We start from the raw sequence: 21,993 nt of genomic DNA, 5'->3' as shown, positions 1-21,993 counted from the left end.
GTCATAACCGTTTCAATACTATGATTTTAGAGGAGGATTGCAAATGAATGATTATTAACACTTGTTTTGCTACCCTAATCCATCTATCAATCAAACTGTCTCCATCTCCTCCTCCCAAAGGGAACACATTTTGAGGGAGAGAGTGTAAAATGCGCTGACTTGAGCCTTGTCTGGTGAAACAGGCGCAGTCCCGGGTTAGGAGCAGACCAGGCGGTGCAGTCCTGGGTTAGGAGCAGACCAGGCGGTGCAGTCCTGGGTTAGGAGCAGACCAGGCGGTGCAGTCCTGGGTTAGGAGCAGAACAGGCGGTGCAGTCCTGGGTTAGGAGCAGAACAGGCGGCGCAGTCCTGGGTTAGGAGCAGACCAGGCGGTGCAGTCCTGGGTTAGGAGCAGACCAGGCGGTGCAGTCCTGGGTTAGGAGCAGAACAGGCGGTGCAGTCCTGGGTTAGGAGCAGAACAGGCGGCGCAGTCCTGGGTTAGGAGCAGACCAGGCGGAATCATGTGACGAGCAGCATGACTCTCAGATCAGGAAGCAGCGCAGCGCAGCGCAGAGGACCGTCAAGACTGAAGAAAGGGAAACCAAATCTGGAAAAACAGTGTGTATACCCAAGTGTGTCTTGTTTGACATCACCAATGTTCGGAAATATAACGATTAGAAATTCCGTGAATAGACAAATTAGACGAACTGAAATGAATGTAATGTTTTTTACTGAGCATGAAGTTGTAGCTAGTTGTGGAAGTGGACAAACTGCTAGCAGCTGCAACCCGGATAAACCCGGGCTGAAGCGCACCGCAGCGCAGCGCACCGCACCGCACCTGTCACCTCTGTGTTACTGCTGTCAGAGCCGACAGGCTACCTCTCCATTCGAGATCGGTGACGTAAATGGTTTTATATAACATGATGAAATTACCAGATGAAATACAAGGATTTTATTAGGTGAATTGATTCTGACAATTTCTGGCGTTTGGACTTCCGCATTGTATGACCTCGACAGGTTGTAGGCGGTGTTTCCACCAGTCAGGGTTAGGGTTAGACCTCTAACCACGTGAACAAGTCTGATCCTCTAATGCATTATAAGTGCAATCACACTTTATAATGAAGTGAATAAGCATCTCACTGTAGGCTGGATTAGGTAGGCCTATTACTGAAGGGAAGTAGAGGAGTCCTTTTCCAGCATTTAAACACATTTAGAAACAAAAGCATTATAGACATTAAGTAATTGAAAGTATTGATGTTAAATACTAATTAGTGTATTTAATTTTGCTTTACACACATGAGGCAGTTATGGCCGCAACTAGATTTGCAGCTATTATTGACACTTTTTGATCCATAATGCCGCATTGCCTTATGCAGTAGAAACCCTGCCGTTTAGCTGACATTTTTGTCCAAAGCGGTTTACATTGCAGTGAGTGCATACATACATTTTTCAGTATATACGGTCCCAGCGGGAATCGAACCCACAATCTAAGCGTTGTTAGCGCCGTGCGCTACCAACTGAGCCACAGAGGACATGGTCTACATCCCACTTTCTGTTGGCAGGTTGTTCTGAAGGAGGCGGAGTATCCATGCTTCCACCATCATGGCTTACCTGTCAGGAACCCCACAGGACGCCAACGTCCTGGCCAAGAGAATCATCGCCAACATCCAACAGATAACACGACTAAGTACGTAACACTGCTTACTCAGTCAGGGGAGGCTGGTGGAGGTAGGAATTGGAGGGCGGGCTCATTGTAATGCATGGAGGGGAATGAGGAATGGTATGAAACACTTCCTCCGATGCCTCCCTCCACCCGCCAGCCTCCGCTGTGCTCAGGGCTGCGTGATACCTCACTATTCTGGACATGATAGTCATGGACTAAAAGGCTCCAGCGTAGAACACAGCACACTGACATTTGTACAGAACTGAGTTTTGTACAGTAGGCCGACATGCCTTCTTGCTGAATGAGACTCTGTTGTGGTGTGTGTGTAGTGTGTTAATGTGTGTAGTGTAACGTGTGTAGTGTAGTGTAGTGTGTGTGTAGTGTAACGTAACGTGTGTGTGTGTGTGTGCGTAGTGTAACGTGTGTGTGTAGTGTAACGTAACGTGTGTGTAGTGTAGTGTAACGTAACGTGTGTGTGTGTGTGTGTGTGTGTGTGTGTAGTGTAACGTAACGTAACGTGTGTGTGTGTAGTGTAACGTGTGTGTGTGTGTGTGTGTGTAGTGTAACGTGTGTGTGTGTGTGTGTGTAGTGTAACGTGTGTGTGTAGTGTAACGTAACGTGTGTGTGTGTGTGTGTAGTGTAACGTAACGTGTGTGTGTGTGTGTGTAGTGTAACGTGTGTGTGTGTGTGTGTAGTGTAACGTAACGTGTGTGTGTGTGTGTGTAGTGTAACGTAACGTGTGTGTGTGTGTGTGTGTAGTGTAACGTAACGTGTGTGTGTAGTGTAACGTAACGTGTGTGTGTGTAGTGTAACATGTGTGTGTGTGTGTGTGTCTCCCAGCGTCAGAGATCCAGAGAACAGTGAACCAGTTGGGAACACCGGAAGACACTACAGACCTCAGGCAGCAGCTGTGAGTCCTGCTCAACACATCCTCACTTCTCCAATCTCCTCATTGTGTAGGCCTACTTCAGGGGAGGCTGGTGGAGGTTGAAATTGGAGGACAGGCTCATTGTAATGCACGAGGACAGGCTCATTGTAATGCATGGGACTGTCCTCATGCATTACAATGAGCCTGTCCTCCGATTTCAACCTCCACCAGCCTCCTTCAACCTCCACCAGCCTCCCCTGGCCACATGTATGGGGTTTTTCACACTACAGGGCTGACCAGAACTATACTGTACTGGGTTGGATATTTTACTTTCACATTGTCCTTTCCAGCACTGTTTCAGCTCCAACTGTAGCGGATGTGCAGCACGGCCAGCCCAGTACAGCTTAGCACGGCTCAGCCCTGTCTAGTGAATTAAGGTTTTGTAAACATAATGCCCTCATTACTCATGCAGAAGAGCCTTTCTGTCAACCACTGTGTTTGATTTATCTGTCTATCTATCTGTCTGTCTGTCTGTCTGTCTATCTGTCTGTCTGTCTGTCTGTCTGCCCTTCCGTCCGTCCGTCCGTCCATTCATCCATCCAGGCAGCAGAGACAGCAGCAGGTCAACCATCTCGCCAAAGAGACAGACTGTTGGGTGAAGGAGTTTGGTTCTCTGCCTGTCACAACAACAGAACAGGTACTCAACACACACCTGTCACAACTGAGCATGTATTCAACACACACCTGTCACAACTGAACATGTACTCAACACACACCTGTCTCAACTGAACAGGTAAAGTACTCAACACACACACACCTGTCTCAACTGAACAGGTACAGTACTCGAAACACACCTATCACAACAGAACAGGTACTCAACACACTGACTGTATTACAGCAGGTAGATGTTCTAGAAGGAAGAAACATGTACTTTTATACTTTTTTGAGATCGCCATCTACAGACATCATTCAACATTGCAATACATGTTCCCACAGCATGCATATTTTAGTACTCTGCTATCCACCTTTTCCACCTTTTATGACACATTACACAAATCTGGCTTATTCACTGTTTGACATGATCTGTGTTGTATGATGGCTAAGCCCAGCTGGTGCTCAACACTGTAGCACAAAGGCTTGCATTTCCTGTTTTCCTAGTTGTGGTTTTCGGAGGCCTCAAGGCACACTGCATGAGCATTCTTCCTGACTGTCTCAATCCCACAATGTCGCCGGAATCAGGTTTTCTGTGGGAAAGAAAGCAATTAATGCATTCTTGTAGAGTTCATAGGACAGGAGTCTGAAACACAGGCCATGTGTGCGCTGGGGAAAACACTTACAGTAAATGCTCTGTTGTTCAGTTCTGTCCTGGGTGTTTTAGACAATGGGAGGACTGATTGAAAACACATTTTAGTTGTATTTTGTATTCTTGCTCAAACACTTGATATGCTGTAGTCTAGATATGTTTTATGTAAGTCACAGAAGTTGTTGGTGTGAGGCATATGATGGCGTGAAGGAGGGTGCACATATTTAAGAGAGTTACGAATCTCAAACGATGGTTGGTACAGTACTAGCTGTGTCTATCAGTAGCCTGATGCTATGGTACTAGCTGTGTCTACCAGTAGCCTGATGCTATGGTACTAGCTGTGTCTACCAGTAGCCTGATGCTATGGTACTAGCTGTGTCTATCAGTAGCCTGATGCTATGGTACTAGCTGTGTCTATCAGTAGCCTGATGCTATGGTACTAGCTGTGTCTATCAGTAGCCTGATGCTATGGTACTAGCTGTGTCTATCAGTAGCCTGATGCTATGGTACTAGCTGTGTCTATCAGTAGCCTGATGCTATGGTACTAGCCTTGTCTACCAGAAGCCTGATGCATCTACATTGTAGCGCCAGAGAAAGATCCAGAAAGATCGCCTTATCAACGACTTCTCAACTGCTCTGGGCGACTTCCAACGGACCCAAAGGCAGGCGGCGGAGAGAGAGAAGGAGTTTGTGGCTAGAGTCCGCGCCAGTTCCAGAGTATCGGTTAGTATATTTTGTTAGTATGTGTTGTTAGTATTGTTTTACTAAAACTAAAACCACTTGTAGTGATGAAGCATCAAGCTGACTGTCCTCTCCTCTCCTCTCCCTCCTACCGTCTCTGCACACAGGGAGGTTTCCCCGACGACAGCTTTGGAGGAAATGCATCACCCTTTCAAAGGTCAGAGGTCATGTTGCCAGGCGTCAGGTGCTTGAGATTCACAAGGTCTTCACAGGTCCGCCCGAACCCTAATATCGCTAACCCTTACCCTAACCCATGTCTGCAGTGAGGCCCAAGCCCAGGCCCAGGCGGACGCCATCACTGAGGAGGACCTGCAACTCATCCAGGAGAGAGAGACGTCCATCAGACAGCTGGAGGTGAGACCCTCCCCCTCGCACTAAGCACACCCTCTACCCTCTATAACACTCCATACCATCCCATCCCACACAATACCATACAGTACCTTACCTTACTACCATCCCATCCCATCCCAAACCTTACTGCCATACCATACCATCCTATACCTTACTATCATGCCATACCATACCATCCCGTTCCATATCTGCCTCTCTGATCCATTGCATTTGTCATCTGTGTTTACCATGTTTGACTGTGTTTGCTTGTTTTCAGTCTGATATTACAGATATTAATGAAATCTTCAAAGACTTGGGAATGATGGTCCACGAACAGGGGGACGTGATCGGTAAGCATCAAACTTCTCTGCAGATACTAGAGAGACAATACTGCCAACTCGTCTGCTGTTTGTATGTCTATCTACGCAGCTATCATGTGTGTGTGTGTGTAATATATAAGAAATATAATATAATATAATATAATATATGCCATTTAGCTGACGCTTTTATCCAAAGCGACTTACATTGAGTACATGAGTGCATACATTTCAGTATAGATGGTCCCAGCAGGAATCAAACCCATGACCTAAGCATTGTTAGCACCATGCTCTACCAACTGAGCCACAGAGGACCACAATGTGTGTGTGTGTGTGCACCTGTGTGTGCGTGTGTGTGCCTGCGTGTGTGTGTCTCCAGACAGCATAGAGGCCAATGTGGAGAATGCTGACATCAGCGTTCAGAGTGCCACCCAGCAGCTGGCTCAGGCGGCAGACTACCAGGTAACCATGGTGACAGTGCTATACTACAGCATATCCGGGCAGGCAGAGGCGGGAACAGCAGGGTTGGCAGGGAACAGCTCGCGTGGATACGGTACTGTTACCGTGACAAAAGTGTGATCAAAACGCACATCCTTCAGTGGGGTGCGGGGACGTAAAAAGCCAGTATAAACTGAAGTAGGACCCCCTGTTTAAAATACTTTTACAAACTAAGATGGACAACGTTTGGATTGCTACAGGTCACTGTAGAAGGATCCCATAGCAGAGGAGGGATGAGAACTCTGGAAGACCCCTTCTTCTTTAGGGTGGAATTAAAAAGAAATCTCAACAACTAAATCAATTAAATTTCAATTAAAATGAAAAATATCTTAGCATGTACACCAGAAATAATACCAAATATACCATAATGAAATTACCATGTGAAAAAAAATGTATGTAAAAAAAAAAGAAAAAAAACGTTTATAGTCGTTAATTCAAGTGTACTGAACGGTGCTTGAAGTGTGAAGGTGATACCAACACCATGACGGGTTTCTATTTTCTTCTGATCTCCACAGCGCAAATCTCGTAAGAAGATCTGCATCCTGATCGTGGTTCTGGTGGTTCTGGCTGTCATCGTTGGTTTGATCATCTGGGCCTCCGTCAAGGGATGACGCTGCTCACCCACTCTACCCAGACCTCGGACTAACCCTGACCCTGGTCTGACCCTGACCTGACCCAGTTCGGACCCGGATCTAACCCAGGTCTAACCCAGGTCTAACCCAGACCTACATCTAACCCTAACTACACTGGCTGCGCGCGTGTGCAAACGACATGCAAGCATTGCAAAAAACCCTCTAACGCTCCTCTTCTATTCTATCATCTCATCCACACCCGCGCTGCTAGCATAGCCTCCTGTAGCCTAGCGCAGGTCTGGCCCTAATCCGTCCCTGACGTGGGAATGATTGTTTTAAGAGTTTGAAGCTGTAAATCTTAAGGCTCTGATTTGTTCATACTGACACTATTTGTTGTGTAGATTTTGAAAGAAAGGGATTTCCAGGGACGTTCATATTGCCAGCGGTGCACCGACAAACAACAGGAGTTAATTTGATGCACTTGTTCCTCTGACACAGATTAATCTTACTGATGGACTGGGAACCATTTAAAGTATGATTTTGTCCAGAACTTCATTTAATATATGTCCTACTCATCCCATAATGTATAAACTCCTTTGATTTGATGTGAGTATATTGTTAAAGCAACCATATACATGCTTTCTAAAGCCATACACTGTACGTCCTTAAGGCTTGGAAGTTGCTTTTTCTTGTTACTGATAATTCAGTGTCTTTGTTCAGGATCAAGTTATTGTCCTTTTATATTCCTGATTGTGTCCCCAGATATGGTCACAATGATGTTGATGATGATGATGATATTATACAGACAGGCAGGTGATTATTTTATAAACCAGGTGATGATTCTGTCTATTGATCTTCATAGCTTTATTATGTCACTGTTTATCCTATGTAGCATGATAATGTCTACCTGCTGATGACTATGTACTGTTTGGGTTAGGGTCAGGGTCAAAGGTCAGGACTGTCCCTGCACTTTCAAAAGAGTGTCACGTCATTCTTCCCTCAAAGCCTTTACTTTCAATGAAACAATCAGTTTTTATTTTATTTTTTATTAATCTTTCAAAAGATTCACACTGCACAATGAAACATGTGAAAACTCATTGTGACGTGTGAATATCTCTTGCTGCCTCCCACTGTTGGAGTCGGTGTGTTTTACTGAACACAGCTCAGCTCTTTCCTTGTCCTCAGTACAGTATCAACTAATCAGTAGCAAATAAATAAATTTGTTTCAAATTAAATGACTCCATGAACACTTCAGATGTGTGTGTTTGTCCTCTGGTTCTTGTACAGTATGTTAGAAGGGTTCATAGTGAGAATCAAGATTGTCAATCATTGTCAGTCATTGCAGTGAAAAAATGTTATGCTAGTGGTTTTCTCTCATGTTGCATTGGTGTGGGAGGACGGATGTTTCTAAAGGGTTTGGCAGTGAGTGTCAGATGCCGATGCCAGAGGCATTAGAATGCTAGTGAATAGTCTAGCCTCAAAGTGGGGTACGCGTACCACCGGGGGTAAGTGGATCGATCTTGGGGTTACGCGAAATAAATCTGATTTACCTTCCAGTCCTGTTGAATAGCCGGCATGCACCCTATCCAACAGAATCATATTATCACAATGTCTAATATGTAAGGAATAATGTTCATAGAATATCAATTAGGCTACAAAATAACCGACAGGGGGTACATGACTGTTAAAGGTTTGGGAACCACTGGTCTAGCCAATAATCTGTTTCCACCGCCTAATGTAACATTCTACATCTCGAACTTGTTGCACCTTTGTTGAGTTGTTATGATTGAGTCATGCGATCACACCGTCGGCACAGGCACGGTGGAGTAACTCACCTCCCGAAGCTTCAGGGAAGCTACTGTACCTGCGGAGGACGGGTCCTGGGATGGCTGAGGAGATCTCGCCCCGGGGCCGACCTGACCACAGGCAGGCTCAGGCGGCGTGGGACGTGCCTGGGAACATCAAAGCGCTCCAGCACAAGTTTCGACAGTTGTGGTGTGAGGATGAGAAGCGGAGCTTCCTCCAAATGGATTTGCGTGGGCAAACAATACACTTCTATTGAAACTACAATTACTGGAAACAACAGCGTTGAAAAGGGAGAGGTTTGCTTTAAGTCTTTGTTTTTTTTCCGTCAAATCTCACAATGATTGCGGCGAAATATTTCAGCGCTCTAGTTTTCTTCATACTTTGGTTTTACGCAACGGTTTCCCACGGGAGCGGATTTAGACACTCGACTGTCTTGGATCCTCAAGGGAAATACCGTCTGAAGTGGCGGTTTGACCGGACAACGATTACTTTTGAAGTAGAAGTTGAAACCAGAGGGTTTATTGGATTTGGTCTGTCTCCAAACGGTGCCATGGCGATGTCGGATATTGTCGTTGGCGGAGTCGTGGACGGGAAACCGTACCTACAGGTATGCTATAGTACTGTACTCACCTATTCACAGGTAGATACTGTACCCACTTCCTACAGGTATGCTATAGTACTGTACTCACCTATTCACAGGTACGATACTGTACCCACTTCCTACAGGTATGCTATAGTACTGTACTCACCTATTCACAGGTACGATACTGTACCCACTTCCTACAGGTATGCTACTATTCTCACTACTCACCTACCTGGTGTGTACAAGGGAAGCTCTTTTGCTGCTGAAATGCTGCAGGTATGTCTGTCTATCTGTAAGCTTTATAAAACATGTGAGTCTGTGCGAGGATCAGTCAGCCCCCTCACAAGAACTCTGCAGAACGACAGAATAACATCCCTTGGTCAGATATAATGTGATCACACAGGTGTGTTCAACAGAAACAACATGCTCACTCCAAAAACATACTCAAAATACAGTTCGGGTGCTGAATCCTATATATGCTTTTATATCCTGTGAGAAAACGTGTTCTTTATTTGAAGGAGAAGACAAACTACTTCTTACTTTTAGCTATTTATTTATATGTCAAAATTCTAGGCTTGTACAAGGACCACTTTTGGCGAAGAAAATCACAGTCAGCAAGCTGTTAATCTGTAACCAACCCTCCAAAAATGGATGCATTCAAACAGTCAAACAAAGCATTTACAGTAAACAAAGTGATTGTGATTGGCTATTTGGTTGGGGAGGAACCGCGGTTTAGACTTGGCATCCCTTGTTGTTCACGGGCTGGTCACACCATTCATCCCAGCTGCAGAGTCAGCACCCTGTAAGAGATAAGACACCTACTCTGGTATGTCCTCCCTAGCCTGTCCTCCCTAGCCTGTCCTCCCTAGCCTGGTACTTTCCACTATAGCTCTTTGTGTAAGCGTGTGTTGCAACATCTTTCTTGATGACCTGGCTCAACCTCTCCATGTATTAATCCAACGTACAGGCCATCACATTAGTACATTTAGCACACTGCAGTAATGTATTTTTATTATAGCAATAATAAACTGTTTTTATAAAAATAATTTCTAACAATCCTAGATATGCATTTAGCTGATACTTTTATCCAAAGCGACTTACATTGCAGTGAGTGCATGAATGTTTCAGTATATATGGTCCCAGCAGGAATCGAACCCACAATCTAAGCATTGTCAATGCCATGCCTTACCAACTGAGCCACAGAGGACCACTCTGTTAACAAATGAAACAATGGACATCACTTCAGTGAATAAAGTTTAAACCCTAACCCTTAATGCACGTTCACCAGGACTACCATGCAGACGCCAGCAGGAAGGTGCACCGAGACACGGAGCAGAGCTACAGGCTGGAGTACGGCCGGGAGAACTCCTCCCACACCGTCCTCAGCTTCTCCAGGGATCTCCTCACCTGTGACAGCAGTGACAAGGACATCACAGTAGGTTACCATGGGGTGCCATGGGTGTGTGTGTGTGTGTGTGTGTGTGTGTGTGTGTGTGTGTGTGTGTGTGTGTGTGTGTGTGTGTGTGTGTGTGTGTGTGTGTGTGTGTGTGTGTGTGTGTCAATGTGTGGCCAAAATGCTAATGTTGCTTCTTCAACCATGCTCACTAGTGAAATGATCCTGTAGGGCCCTGGATGGGAAGTATGGTTCTCTAGGAGTGAAGTGATTTGGGCCTATGTGTTACATCAGGAGAGCACAGGGAGGGTTATATGGGCCTGTGTGTTTCTGTCTGGTTAGGAGAGTACGGTGAGAGTGATATGGGCCTGTGTGTTTCTGTCTGGTTAGGAGAGTACGGTGAGAGTGATATGGGCCTACCACAGCGAGGACGTGGGTCAGTCTGGACCGATGTACCACGGCGTGAATCGAGGGAGGAAAAGCCTGAGGCTGCTGGACCCTGCAGGGACCAGAAAAGACTTTCCCTCATCGATGCCCTTCTTCAACCTACAGAACAGAAACGTAAGTGAGAGAAATGGTCCTTCTCCCCCACCGTCCACCCCAGACAACATTACCACATTGAAGTGTGTGGCGGATCCAAGTCAAAAGTTCAGATTCAGATCAGAAAACTTTAAATGTAGTCGGTCAGAGAGCCAATTAGAGCGCAGCAGCAGTTCATAACAACACAACAAGCAAGATAAAAGATATTAATAACAACAACATACAACAATATACACACATGCATTGCACTGCATTGTTTATGTGGTTCCTAAAAGGACGGTTCGTTACTTTGACACTCCCATGTTGACGATCGACCCAGATGGTTTTTAAGTGCGTACCTTTGTTGTTTAATTACGTCCACTCGCCACCATCACGCAACTTAAGACATGAAACGGGAGCAGACAGGGCAGGTAGCTTCTTGCTCCGTGAAGCGCCAAAACTTATTTTTAGAAATTCCAAAGCTCCTGTAGATTAGCGATCTAGGCGTTGCGCCTATAACTGATGTCTGTTGTAGTGTTTTTTGTAGGTCGTTTATGAAGAGTCAGATTTAATGGAGAGTAAAAGTCAGTGTGTGTTTGTCTCAAGACAGGTGGCGGTGCCGTTCAAGGACACGACCTACTGGTGCCAGATGTTCAAGATCCCCCAGGTGCAGAAGAAGCATCACGTAATCAGAGTAAGTCCTGTCCCTTTCTGATGATGTCACTGGAGACCTTTGGACTGGAACAACTCAAACATCACCTTTGATGTTGCCATTCGTTGTAATTAGTGGTTAGGGTTAAGGTTAAGGTTAGGGTTAGGTTTAGGAGAACCCATAGATAACCCATGTCTTACTGTGACCCACAGGGCTGTTAGGACCTGTAACTGTTTCTGAACAGTCTGGAGTGAGATCAGTGGAGGCTTTTGGAGGCAGAAATCGGAGGACGGGCTCATTGTAATCCATGGCACGGATGAGTAATGGTATCAATGATATGGCATGCCATTCCTCATTTCATTCCATGCATTACTATGAGCCCGTCCTCTGATTTCTGCCTCCACTGCGTGAAATGGCCCACACATTGTTGTGCACTAGAAAATACTAAAAGCTTTCCTTTAGTTAATTGCCTGCTTTGCCTTTAGTTTTCGCCTGCAGTTAATTATGTTGAAACGGAAACCAGAACCATTTCAGTGTCCAAATGCCATGTGGTACTCATGTCATTAAACATTATTATTTTTCCATGCCAGATGTGCTGTTGTGCACGTGTATGTTAGAACCAGTGAGGGGTGGTATCTAAAAGCTGTTTATACGCGTCGATCGACATATCGACAAAAACAAAGTTCCGCTCGGCTTGTCATAGACGATCGATGACGGCGTCAACCACATAAGAAAGTTCACCCCTAATATACCCTAAAAACTCAAAAGTTTTTTCAAAAATCATTTTTGTCGATCGATAAAGCATAAATTAAGCGTACTTTTGTCACATAAACAGAATAGTCTAACAAGATGTATACTAACGAGATGTATACTAACGAGATGTATACTACGCTTCCTCTCTGAAGGCACAATCTCAACCTCAAACGTCGACTCCTTCCAGCATAAATAAACCCAGTGGTAGAAGAATGTGTAAATATTGATATGGTGGTGGTGGGCCAGGCTTTGGTCTGCTCTCCTGCTGCTTTGCTCTGTGTGTGTGTGTGTGTGTGTGTGTGTGTGTGTGTGTGTGTGTGTGTGTGTGTGTGTGTGTGTGTGTGTGTGTGTGTGTGCGTGTGCATGTGTGTAAGCGTGTGTGTGTGTGTGTGTGTGTGCGCGTGCATACGTGTGTGTGTACATGTGTGCGTGTGTGTGTGTGTGTGTGAGTGTGTCCACTCTCCTGCTGCTCTGAAAGGAAGCTTCACAGTATGATGTCACTTTCAGCCCAACAGGAAGCAGCTGCTTCACTCAGAACCTCTGTCCAACTGTCTGACTGTCCAACTGTCCATCTGTCCATCTGTCCAAACTAAACTGGGTGCCAGTGAGGGACGTACCTCCTGTCCTCTGTGTCCCCTACTTATCTATTCTGGTGCAAGCAAGGCCAAGACCAGCATGACCCTCCTCATGTGCATCCGGTTGTTGCTAGCAATAGTCTTATGCAGCAATAGTCGTATGTAGCGATAGTCTTATGTAGCAATAGTCAGCAATAGTCTTATGTAGCAATAGTCAGCAATAGTCTTATGTGGCAATAGTGTTATGTAGCAATAGTCTTATGTAGCAATAGTGTGGAAGATTGTGATAATTGATCATCTGATTATTTATGCTATATTCATACTTTCAATTAGTAACATGATATATTGGATGCTGATCATTTAACCTTTATACATATGTATGGTGATCTTTTGACTTGAGACTCATGTTTACTTTTTCTGGCTACCATTATTGCAATAACACATTCCTGAGTGTATGGAGAGGTGAAAGGTCACCTCTGGTTTGTATATGGAGAGGTGAAAGGTCACCTCTGGTTTGTATATGGAGAGGTGAAAGGTCACCTCTGGTTTGTATATGGAGAGGTGAAAAGATGGCAACAAAGAGGTGATTTGGGAATAAAATGGCTGCCTACAGAGGAGGTGTTTGAATGTTTCTCTGCTCTGAGTCGTGTGTACAGTATCTCTCTCTCTGCATATGATTTCGGTGCATTGAAAAGTTTCTGTCAACTTGGCTTAATAAAATGAGCTCTGAATTAACTTTGGTTTCTTGATAACAGAATATGTAGTATGCTAGATTGTGACGAACCAAAATAACTCAAATGTAGGAGGGTTTTCCTCCACAATAGCTATGCCAGTGTTTACCTGACACACCCGACACTAACCATGCACGGACCCAAATCAACGCTAACACATTACAGCTTCCTCGTGTCTGCTCTTTGTCCTTCAGATTGAGCCTTTGATCCAGAGAGGTCATGAGAACTTGGTTCATCACATCCTGTTGTATCAGTGTGATAGCAGCCTGAATGAGACTGAGCTGGACCTGGGCCATGAATGCTACCATCCCAACATGCCAGACTCCTTCCTGACCTGTGAGACCATAGTCTTCGCCTGGGCCATTGGTGGAGAGGTCTGTTCCTTGTCACTTCTGGTTCAGGGTGGGGCTGCATTTCTATTGGCTGCATTTCATGCGTGATGTGTGATAGTAGCAGAGGGTAGATGGATGGTTTCCTAAGCCCATATTTGGTCGGTTCCTTAAGCCCATATTTGGTTGTGTTCCTTTCAATCTGTCCTCCTAGGGGTTCAGTTATCCAGACCATGTCGGCATGTCCATCGGCACGCATATAGACCCCGTCTACGTCCTGATGGAGACCCACTACGACAACCCAGGCCTTCTGACAGGTACACATGTCCATCACCTTGACAACCCAGCCCTTCAGACAGGTACAGCGTTGTTACTATGACAACCCAGCCCCCCTGAACACGGTTGTTTTGTTGTCAGGAGTGCAGGACAGCTCTGGGCTGCGGCTGTTCTACAGCGATGACTTGCGTCAGTACGATGCAGGTGTGATCGAGACAGGTGTGTGGGTCAGTCTGTACCACATGCTGCCCCCAGACATGCATGAGTATGTCTCAGAGGGACACTGTACCAGCCAGTGTCTGCAGGAGGTAATAACACTATTAACACACCATCACACTACATACTCCACCTCACTGTTCACCTGTGCACCACGATAACAGTGTTCTGTTCACTATATAGTATTACAGTATATGTTCTAACAGTATTGTGTCAGTCGTAAGGACAGGTTATAACAGTGTTGTGTAGTAAGGACAGGTTATAACAGTGTTGTGTCAGTCGTTATGACAGGTTATAACAGTGTTGTGTCAGTCGTTATGACAGGTTATAACAGTGTTGTGTCAGTCGTTATGACAGGTTATAACAGTGTTGTGTCAGTCTTTAGGGGACGAGATGCCGCAGGGAGTGAGAGTGTTTGCGGTTCTGATGCATGCTCATCTCGCTGGCCGCGCCATCAGAACACGACACTTCAGGGACCAGCAGGAGCTGCAGCCCCTGTCACATGACGAGGAGTTTGACTTCAACTTCCAGGAATTCCAGCTGTTGAAGGAAGAGAGAAAGCTGTTACCAGTGAGACACACACTCACACACCTTCGCCTTTACAACTGTTACCAGTGAGACACACACTCACACACCTTCGCCTTTACAACTGTTACCAGTGAGACACACACTCACACACCTTCGCCTTTACAACTGTTACCAGTGAGACACACACTCACACACCTTCGCCTTTACAACTGTTACCAGTGAGACACACACTCACACACCTTCGCCTTTACAACTGTTACCAGTGAGACACACACTCACACACCTTCGCCTTTACAACTGGTTCTGCTACTGTACGTAGGTGGGGAGCCAAGCAATAGATAGACGCTGTGGCTTTAGTTTCACCTGCATGTCCAAGCATGTTTCAGAACCTCTTTGATGAAAAGTAATGATTATACAGTACTATATCTTACTTGGATCCACCCACAAAGGGGTTGAAGTAGAGGTGAAGACAGTTTCTGCCATTGCCTGTGTTAATGTTATCATGGCGATGGTATACTCTGCCTGTACGGGAAGCCCGGCTCCTTTCTCTGTTTCTGGATTCTTTATTTACAACCTTGGAGGAGTCTTGACTGGTATATCCTTTCTTTACAGGGAGACAGTCTCATCACAGAATGCAAGTACAGCACAAAAGGCAGAAGAAATATGACCTGGGTGAGAACGGATCACACACACACACACACACACACACACACACACACACACACACACACACACACACACACACACACACACACTAGTGTAGGGGCTTAAAGAGAAGCTTTGTTGGGCGGTCTATGCTTCATCCATTATTTAATTCTCGTTGCTTGCCTGAGGCCTTTGAAACTGATCTGTTAGTCCAGAGCCCGGCGTCTCCGTCAGATGTGGCTTGTTCTCTGTGTTATTTGTATTTCAGTTTACAGTCACAGCCTTTTTTCATCCTCATGAAGCCTCAGGATGAGCTCATCTTCCTCCGCCGACTCTGTGTTTTTATGTCAGTTTTATAGCATAAGACAATCCTCATTAACCGTCTGGAGGGCAGTGCATCACTGGTAAAGTGATTGCATCATAACTAAAGAACACACTGAAGCTGTCTGGGGACTAACACAGCAAGTATGTATTGGAAGCTCCATAGGAGACGAGTAAATAAATACTATATTAGTAGGAAACACTGTAATGATATTCATATGTCTGCATATTTCTCACCCTAAAGAATGATGAGACTGGTAAAATGACAAGAGAATATCTACTTAAAGGGAATAGAACTGAGGTTAAAGTCCATCTGGAAGAATGAGTGGTGTTTTCTGAGAGCCTGGGTTGCTATTTTCAGACATATGTGTTAAAGTTTGTGTGTTCTTGGCTGAACAGTCTGTCTGCAAACACAGCCCTTGGCCTCAGAGCTGCTGGCAGCTGCTGGCAGCGCTGATTACACATCATAACAACACTATCTTCTACACATCAAAACAACACTGTCCCTGACTGTACACTGCTCTGTCCCTGACTGTACACTGCTCTGTCCCTGACTGTACACTGCTCTGATGACAGGCATTTAGAAAGTTCCTTTTATTCCATGATGTCTCTGCTGTTCATGAGCAGACATGACACCTGAGAGAAGAAGACATTCTAATCCATGTGTATGATTCTGTAGAATCTTCCCACAACAACACATTATTGCCTGCCATTACGATGTTACAATGCCACAGTTACAATGCTCACTATTCTGTCTGCAGTAAGTAAAGACAGTTTGCTGCAAGTAAAGATGTAAACAAGTAAACAAGTTTTCTTGATGCCTGAACGGCTGGATTGTTCTGTATTTGATTATAGGTTGTTGTATGCTTGATTTTAGGTTGTTGTGTGGTTGATTCTAGGTTGTGTGGTTGATTTTAGGTTGTTGTGTGGTTGACTCTAGGTTGTTGTGTGGTTGATTTTAGGTTGTTGTGTGGTTGACTCTAGGTTGTTGTATGGTTGATTTTAGGTTGTGGTGTGGCTGACATTAGGTCGTGTGGTTGATTTTAGGTTGTGTGGTTGATTCTAGGTTGTTGTGTGGTTGATTCTAGGTTGTGTGGTTGATTCTAGGTTGTTGTGTGGTTGATTCTAGCTTGTTGTGTGGTTGATTTTAGGTTGTGGTGTGGATGACTCTAGGTCGTGTGGTTGATTCTAGGTTGTGTGGTTGATTCTAGGTTGTGTGGCTGACTCTAGGTTGTGTGGTTGATTCTAGGTTGTGTGGTTGATTCTAGCTTGTTGTGTGGTTGATTCTAGGTTGTGTGGTTGATTCTAGGTTGTTGTGTGGTTGATTCTAGGTTGTGTGGTTGATTCTAGCTTGTTGTGTGGTTGATTCTAGGTTGTGTGGTTGATTCTAGCTTGTTGTGTGGTTGATTCTAGGTTGTGTGGTTGATTTTAGGTTGTTGTGTGGTTGACTCTAGGTTGTTGTGTGGTTGATTCTAGCTTGTTGTGTGGTTGACTCTAGGTTGTTGTGTGGTTGACTCTAGGTTGTTGTGTGGTTGATTCTAGGTTGTTGTGTGGTTGACTCTAGGTTGTTGTGTGGTTGATTCTAGGTTGTTGTGTGGTTGACTCTAGGTTGTTGTGTGGTTGATTCTAGGTTGTTGTGTGGTTGATTCTAGGTTGTTGTGTGGTTGATTCTAGGTTGTTGTGTGGTTGACTCTAGGTTGTTGTGTGGTTGATTCTAGGTTGTTGTGTGGTTGACTCTAGGTTGTTGTGTGGTTGATTCTAGGTTGTTGTGTGGTTGACTCTAGGTTGTTGTGTGGTTGACTCTAGGTTGTTGTGTGGTTGTCTCCTCAGGGTGGGCTGAGCACCAGGGAGGAGATGTGTCTGTCCTACCTGCTCTACTACCCCAGGGTGAACCTGGCCAGGTGTGAGAGCCTGCCAGAGATCAAAGGCCAGCTCAAGTTCATCGGAGTCAAAGAGATCCTTGAGCCTGTCAGGTACGTACTGCTGTTGGAGAACTACAAGTCCCATGGTCCCTTGCAATAGTTTATTTTTACTGCCATCCTGCATACCACAACATATGTTAAGAAATAACTAATTAAGTTCAACAATGGACATTGTTAGTAGTAGTGTTCAATTCTTCTTTTTACTCAAATTAAAATACTGCCAGAAAACTGTGATACGGTTTCTGATACAGCATTTGTATATACAGTATATATGAGTTATATAACATCAATAATTGTGTTTGGTCTAGGACATGGCCCTTTCTGATCAAGAGCCCAAAGAAATACAGCAACCTGTCCTTCGTTGAAGCCATGGATACGTACAGGTGGTCCAAGAAGAGGGGGAAGGACTTCAATCAGATGGTTCTGCAGCTGCCCATGAACGTGCGCTGCTCCAAGTGGGGCCAGGAGGAGTGGGGGGTGAGTGGGCTGGGTGGGGCCAGGAGGAGAGGGGGGTGAGTGGGGGGTGAGTGGGCTGGGTGGGGCCAGGAGGAGAGGGGGGGTGAGTGGGCTGGGTGGGGCCAGGAGGAGAGGGGGGTGAGTGGGCTGGGTGGGGCCCGGAGGAGAGGGGGGTGAGTGGGCTGGGTGGGGCCAGGAGGAGTGGGGGGTGAGTGGGTGGGGTCAGGAGGAGTGGGGGGTGAGTGGGCTGGGTGGGGTCAGGAGGAGTGGGGGGTAGAGGGCGGGGAGGGGTCAGGAGGAGTGGGGGTTAGAGGGCTGGGTGGGGTCAGGAGGAGTGGGGGGTAGATGGCGGGGAGGGGTCAGGAGGAGTGGGGGTAGAGGGCGGGGAGGGGTCAGGAGGAGTGGGGGGTAGAGGGCGGGGAGGGGTCAGGAGGAGTGGGGGGTAGAGGGCGGGGAGGGGTCAGGAGGAGTGGGGGGTAGAGGGCGGGGAGGGGTCAGGAGGAGTGGGGGGTAGAGGGCGGGGAGGGGTCAGGAGGAGTGGGGGTAGATGGCGGGGTGGGGTCAGGAGGAGTGGGGGGTAGATGGCTGGGTGGGGTCAGGAGGAGTGGGGGGTAGAGGGCTGGGTGGGGTGGGGTCAGGAGGAGTGGGGGGTAGAGGGCTGGGTGGGGTTGGGTCAGGAGGAGTGGGGGGTAGAGGGCTGGGTGGGGTCAGGAGGAGTGGGGGGTAGATGGCGGGGTGGGGTCAGGAGGAGTGGGGGGTAGAGGGCTAGGGTGGGGTCAGGAGGAGTGGGGGGTAGAGGGCTGGGTGGGGTCAGGAGGAGTGGGGGGTAGAGGGCTGGGTGGGGTCAGGAGGAGTGGGGGGTAGAGGGCTGGGTGGGGTCAGGAGGAGTGGGAGTTAGAGGGCGGGGAGGGGTCAGGAGGAGTGGGGGGTAGAGGGCGGGGTGAGGCCCGGAGGAGTGGGGGGTAGAGGGCTAGGGTGGGGTCAGGAGGAGTGGGGGGTAGAGGGCTGGGTGGGGTCAGGAGGAGTGGGGGGTAGAGGGCTGGGTGGGGTCAGGAGGAGTGGGGGGTAGAGGGCTGGGTGGGGTCAGGAGGAGTGGGGGGTAGGGGGCGGGGAGGGGTCAGGAGGAGGATGTGGATATATTATCCCATAATTCCCTCTGTTTCATTTCCCCCCAGGTCCAGGGGATGATTGTGACGCCGCCAGTGGTCAAGTCTGAAGTTGCTCCTCCCAGCAACGTGTGCAGATCCGCTTCCCAGCCACACGGGGGAGTAGTCCTGCTGTTCACCCTGTGGCTCTCATCCTCAGTCCACCTAGCCATGCTACCATGACAACCGCCCTGCCACCATGCTACCATGGCAACCGCCCTGCCACCATGCTACCATGACAACCAGCCTCTGCTTCAGCCTCTAAACCATAGTCCATAGGTTCTAGCCATGCTCATCTATCCTCTATTGTATAACCTCTATAGTTACACTCTGAGAGTGTGTTTGGGATAAACAGCATTAGTTCTCAGTGTCGGTGGAGAGAAATTGTCTTTTCTGATGTTGTCATGTTTGAAACATGGTTTTATACAGTCTGAATATGTACACGTTTATATTCTGTATGATTTAATAAATGTTTATTTACTAAAAAATGTTGCGTTGTGGGGGAGTACAGTACATGTTGAGTCTCATCTGTGGTCAGTAGGTGTAGGAGAGCAGAATTGGGGTTGAGTTTGTGGGTGTGGGTGTGGGTGTGGGTGTGGGTGTGGGTGTGTGTCTCTTAAGAGTTCTACAGTGTCTGTGTGTGTCTGAGAGGTATACAATGTGTGTCTGAGAGGTCTACTATGTGTACTATGTGTTTGTCTGAGAGGTCTACTATGTGTACTATGTGTGTGTCTGAGAGGTCTACTGTGTGTACTATGTGTGTGTCTGAGAGGTCTACTATGTGTACTGTGTGTGTGTCTGAGAGGTCTACTGTGTGTACTGTGTGTGTGTCTGAGAGGTCTACTGTGTGTACTGTGTGTGTCTGAGAGCTGTTGTGCCATGGTGGGGTGGGGTTAGCAGGGCTGAGAGGCTCAGGGGGGTTTATGTGAGGCTGTCACAGCCTGAGTCTCCCTGGTACGACCAGGAACACCGCTCACGCCCCAGCGCCGACGCCACAGCTCGGCCCACTTACAGAGATTATTCTAAGTGAGACGCTGCTCACTGAAATTAGCCAATAGGCTTCCAAACGCTCCCGACGAGGGTGGAATGGCAGGTCTCAGTGTGACTGAGTGGATGGAGAGAAGAGAGAGGGACTTGATAAAGGGAGGAGGTGTTGGACTGGATGGAGAGAAGAGAGGGGTTGTGTGGAGAAGAGAGAGAAGGTGTGGATTGTTTATAGCCTCCATGGATGTCAATGGATATTACACCAGAACACCAACAGCACAGAAGCCCCAGGGAGGTGTGGATGGAAGACACAGGTATGTGCTTTGGAAGATATCATGGGGCATAAGGCAGTATCTTTAAACCATGTTTCATTTAAATGTTTATTTTGTTTGTAGTTCAGTACAATCCACCGCAGCCCTGTTTGTAGTTCAGTACCATCCAGACCAGCCCTGTTTGTAGTTCAGTACCATCCAGACTAGCCCTGTTTGTAGTTCAGTACCATCCAGGCCATTCATGTTTGTCAGTGGGGGCTGGTGGAGGTAGAAATCGGAGGACGAGCTTATTGTAATGCATGGAATGGAATGAGGAATGACATAACACACGTGTTTGATACAATTTAATGCATTACAACAAGCTTGTCCTCCGATTTCTACCTCTACCAAGCTCCCCTGGCTTGTATGAAGTGTAAAGCGTTTCTGAGAGGTCTGTTGGGAATCCAGCAGAGGTCAGTGTTCACTAGCTAACAATCTGAGTTTCTGACTCAACAAACCATCGTCCAACCCCAGGCACAGTGTAATCTCGCGACACCAGAATCTCATCGCCTGGGTATGAGGTTAGACACAGTAGGACAACATTCCCGTAAAACTCACTGTGGTCTTGTAATATCAACATTGCTGATAGTAGGCCTAGTCATGGAATGTCTAGGCTATATTTATAGTATAAAATCAAACGTATCACATATCCACACAGACTTAGTTTGTTATACTGTACAACACAAGCCCTTAGGCCAGGCAGTCTCCTGAACTGGGTTGGACTCGACTTCCCCTGTGGATATAAACACATTTATTGTATAATATCACTCTTCTCTGCCCCCCACCTCCCTCCTTGGCCCCACCTCCCCTCCAAGCCAGCAGGCTGCTTATACAGTATAAGACCAGGTGCCTTCTCTCCTTCAGCCTGCAGAGGGCAGTGTTTCCCCTGGCTGTGGATCTGCAGGGAGACAGATGAGACGTTGCTGGGACTCTCTGAGGTCTGTTATGTAAAGTCTGGGGACAGGAAAAGACAGGCGGGGAGGCAGAGGAACCATTCCTCAGGCTCAAACAGACATCTACAGACAGACTGGATCAAAGGTATTCTTGTGTAATAGATCATAGCATTAGTTTAACTGTACATCTGTTGAAAGCAACACAAAGCTGCTTGCTTTTGCTGTTGGTAACTGTTCACAGTCTTGTTAAAGGGGCAATCTGGGATTCAAAAAACAACAAAGCGGTCACCCTGCCACTTTTTGTTCAGCTGAGGGATGGGGCTGGAGAAATGTAACCACTTTCAAATTCATAGACTAGATCTATGGATGTAAGGACAAGAAACAACCATGTTTTGAAGCTCTACAGTGTTTGTTTTCAATTACATTCTTCACAAACAATGGAGTATAACAAGCTAATATTTGGGGTTCTGATGGGGTAAGACAGTTGAGCTAAGCTCATGAGAGATTTACAAGTTGTATTATTCAAGAATCAATAGCTATATGTACTGTATATCATCATTTTCAAAGTAAAAAAATGGATACACCAATCCCAGATTTCCCCTTTAATGCCCCATGGTTTCCTTGGCAGTTGAACGACGTCGTATCTCCATAGGAACTGGATACGAGGTCTGACTGTATTGACCTACA

The 21,993-nt window shown here is 46.6% G+C and overlaps 2 protein-coding genes across 3 annotated transcripts; both read left to right on the top strand.

The window, feature by feature from the left end:
- Window positions 1-484: 484 nt before the first annotated feature.
- On the top strand, window positions 485-7,520 carry stx7l (syntaxin 7-like). Of its 2 annotated transcripts, none has more exons than XM_083689260.1 (10): window positions 485-594; window positions 1,539-1,663; window positions 2,480-2,549; window positions 3,111-3,204; window positions 4,396-4,533; window positions 4,659-4,708; window positions 4,815-4,905; window positions 5,159-5,231; window positions 5,578-5,660; window positions 6,212-7,520. In XM_083689260.1, exons 2-10 carry the CDS (start codon window positions 1,579-1,581, stop codon window positions 6,305-6,307), a joined length of 780 nt encoding a protein of 259 aa, XP_083545386.1. In that variant the 5' UTR covers window positions 485-594; window positions 1,539-1,578; the 3' UTR covers window positions 6,308-7,520. The 2 variants fall into 2 exon arrangements, with proteins under 2 accessions (XP_083545386.1, XP_083545387.1); XM_083689261.1 differs by having other exon boundaries at window positions 528-608.
- A 764-nt stretch (window positions 7,521-8,284) lies between these two features.
- Window positions 8,285-19,592, top strand: moxd1 (monooxygenase, DBH-like 1). Its single transcript, XM_083689256.1, has 12 exons — window positions 8,285-8,681; window positions 9,946-10,092; window positions 10,441-10,611; window positions 11,180-11,263; window positions 13,475-13,654; window positions 13,824-13,926; window positions 14,027-14,193; window positions 14,480-14,671; window positions 15,242-15,301; window positions 17,426-17,568; window positions 17,826-17,994; window positions 19,149-19,592. Exons 1-12 carry the CDS (start codon window positions 8,412-8,414, stop codon window positions 19,299-19,301), a joined length of 1,839 nt encoding a protein of 612 aa, XP_083545382.1. The 5' UTR covers window positions 8,285-8,411; the 3' UTR covers window positions 19,302-19,592.
- The last annotated feature ends 2,401 nt before the right edge of the window (window positions 19,593-21,993 follow it).

The sequence above is a fragment of the Argentina silus genome (genome assembly GCF_951799395.1).
Source record: "Argentina silus genome assembly, chromosome: 17".
NCBI classification, from domain to species: domain Eukaryota; kingdom Metazoa; phylum Chordata; class Actinopteri; order Argentiniformes; family Argentinidae; genus Argentina; species Argentina silus.
Note: the sequence above shows the minus strand (reverse complement) of the source record. Positions and strands in the feature narration are given on the sequence as shown.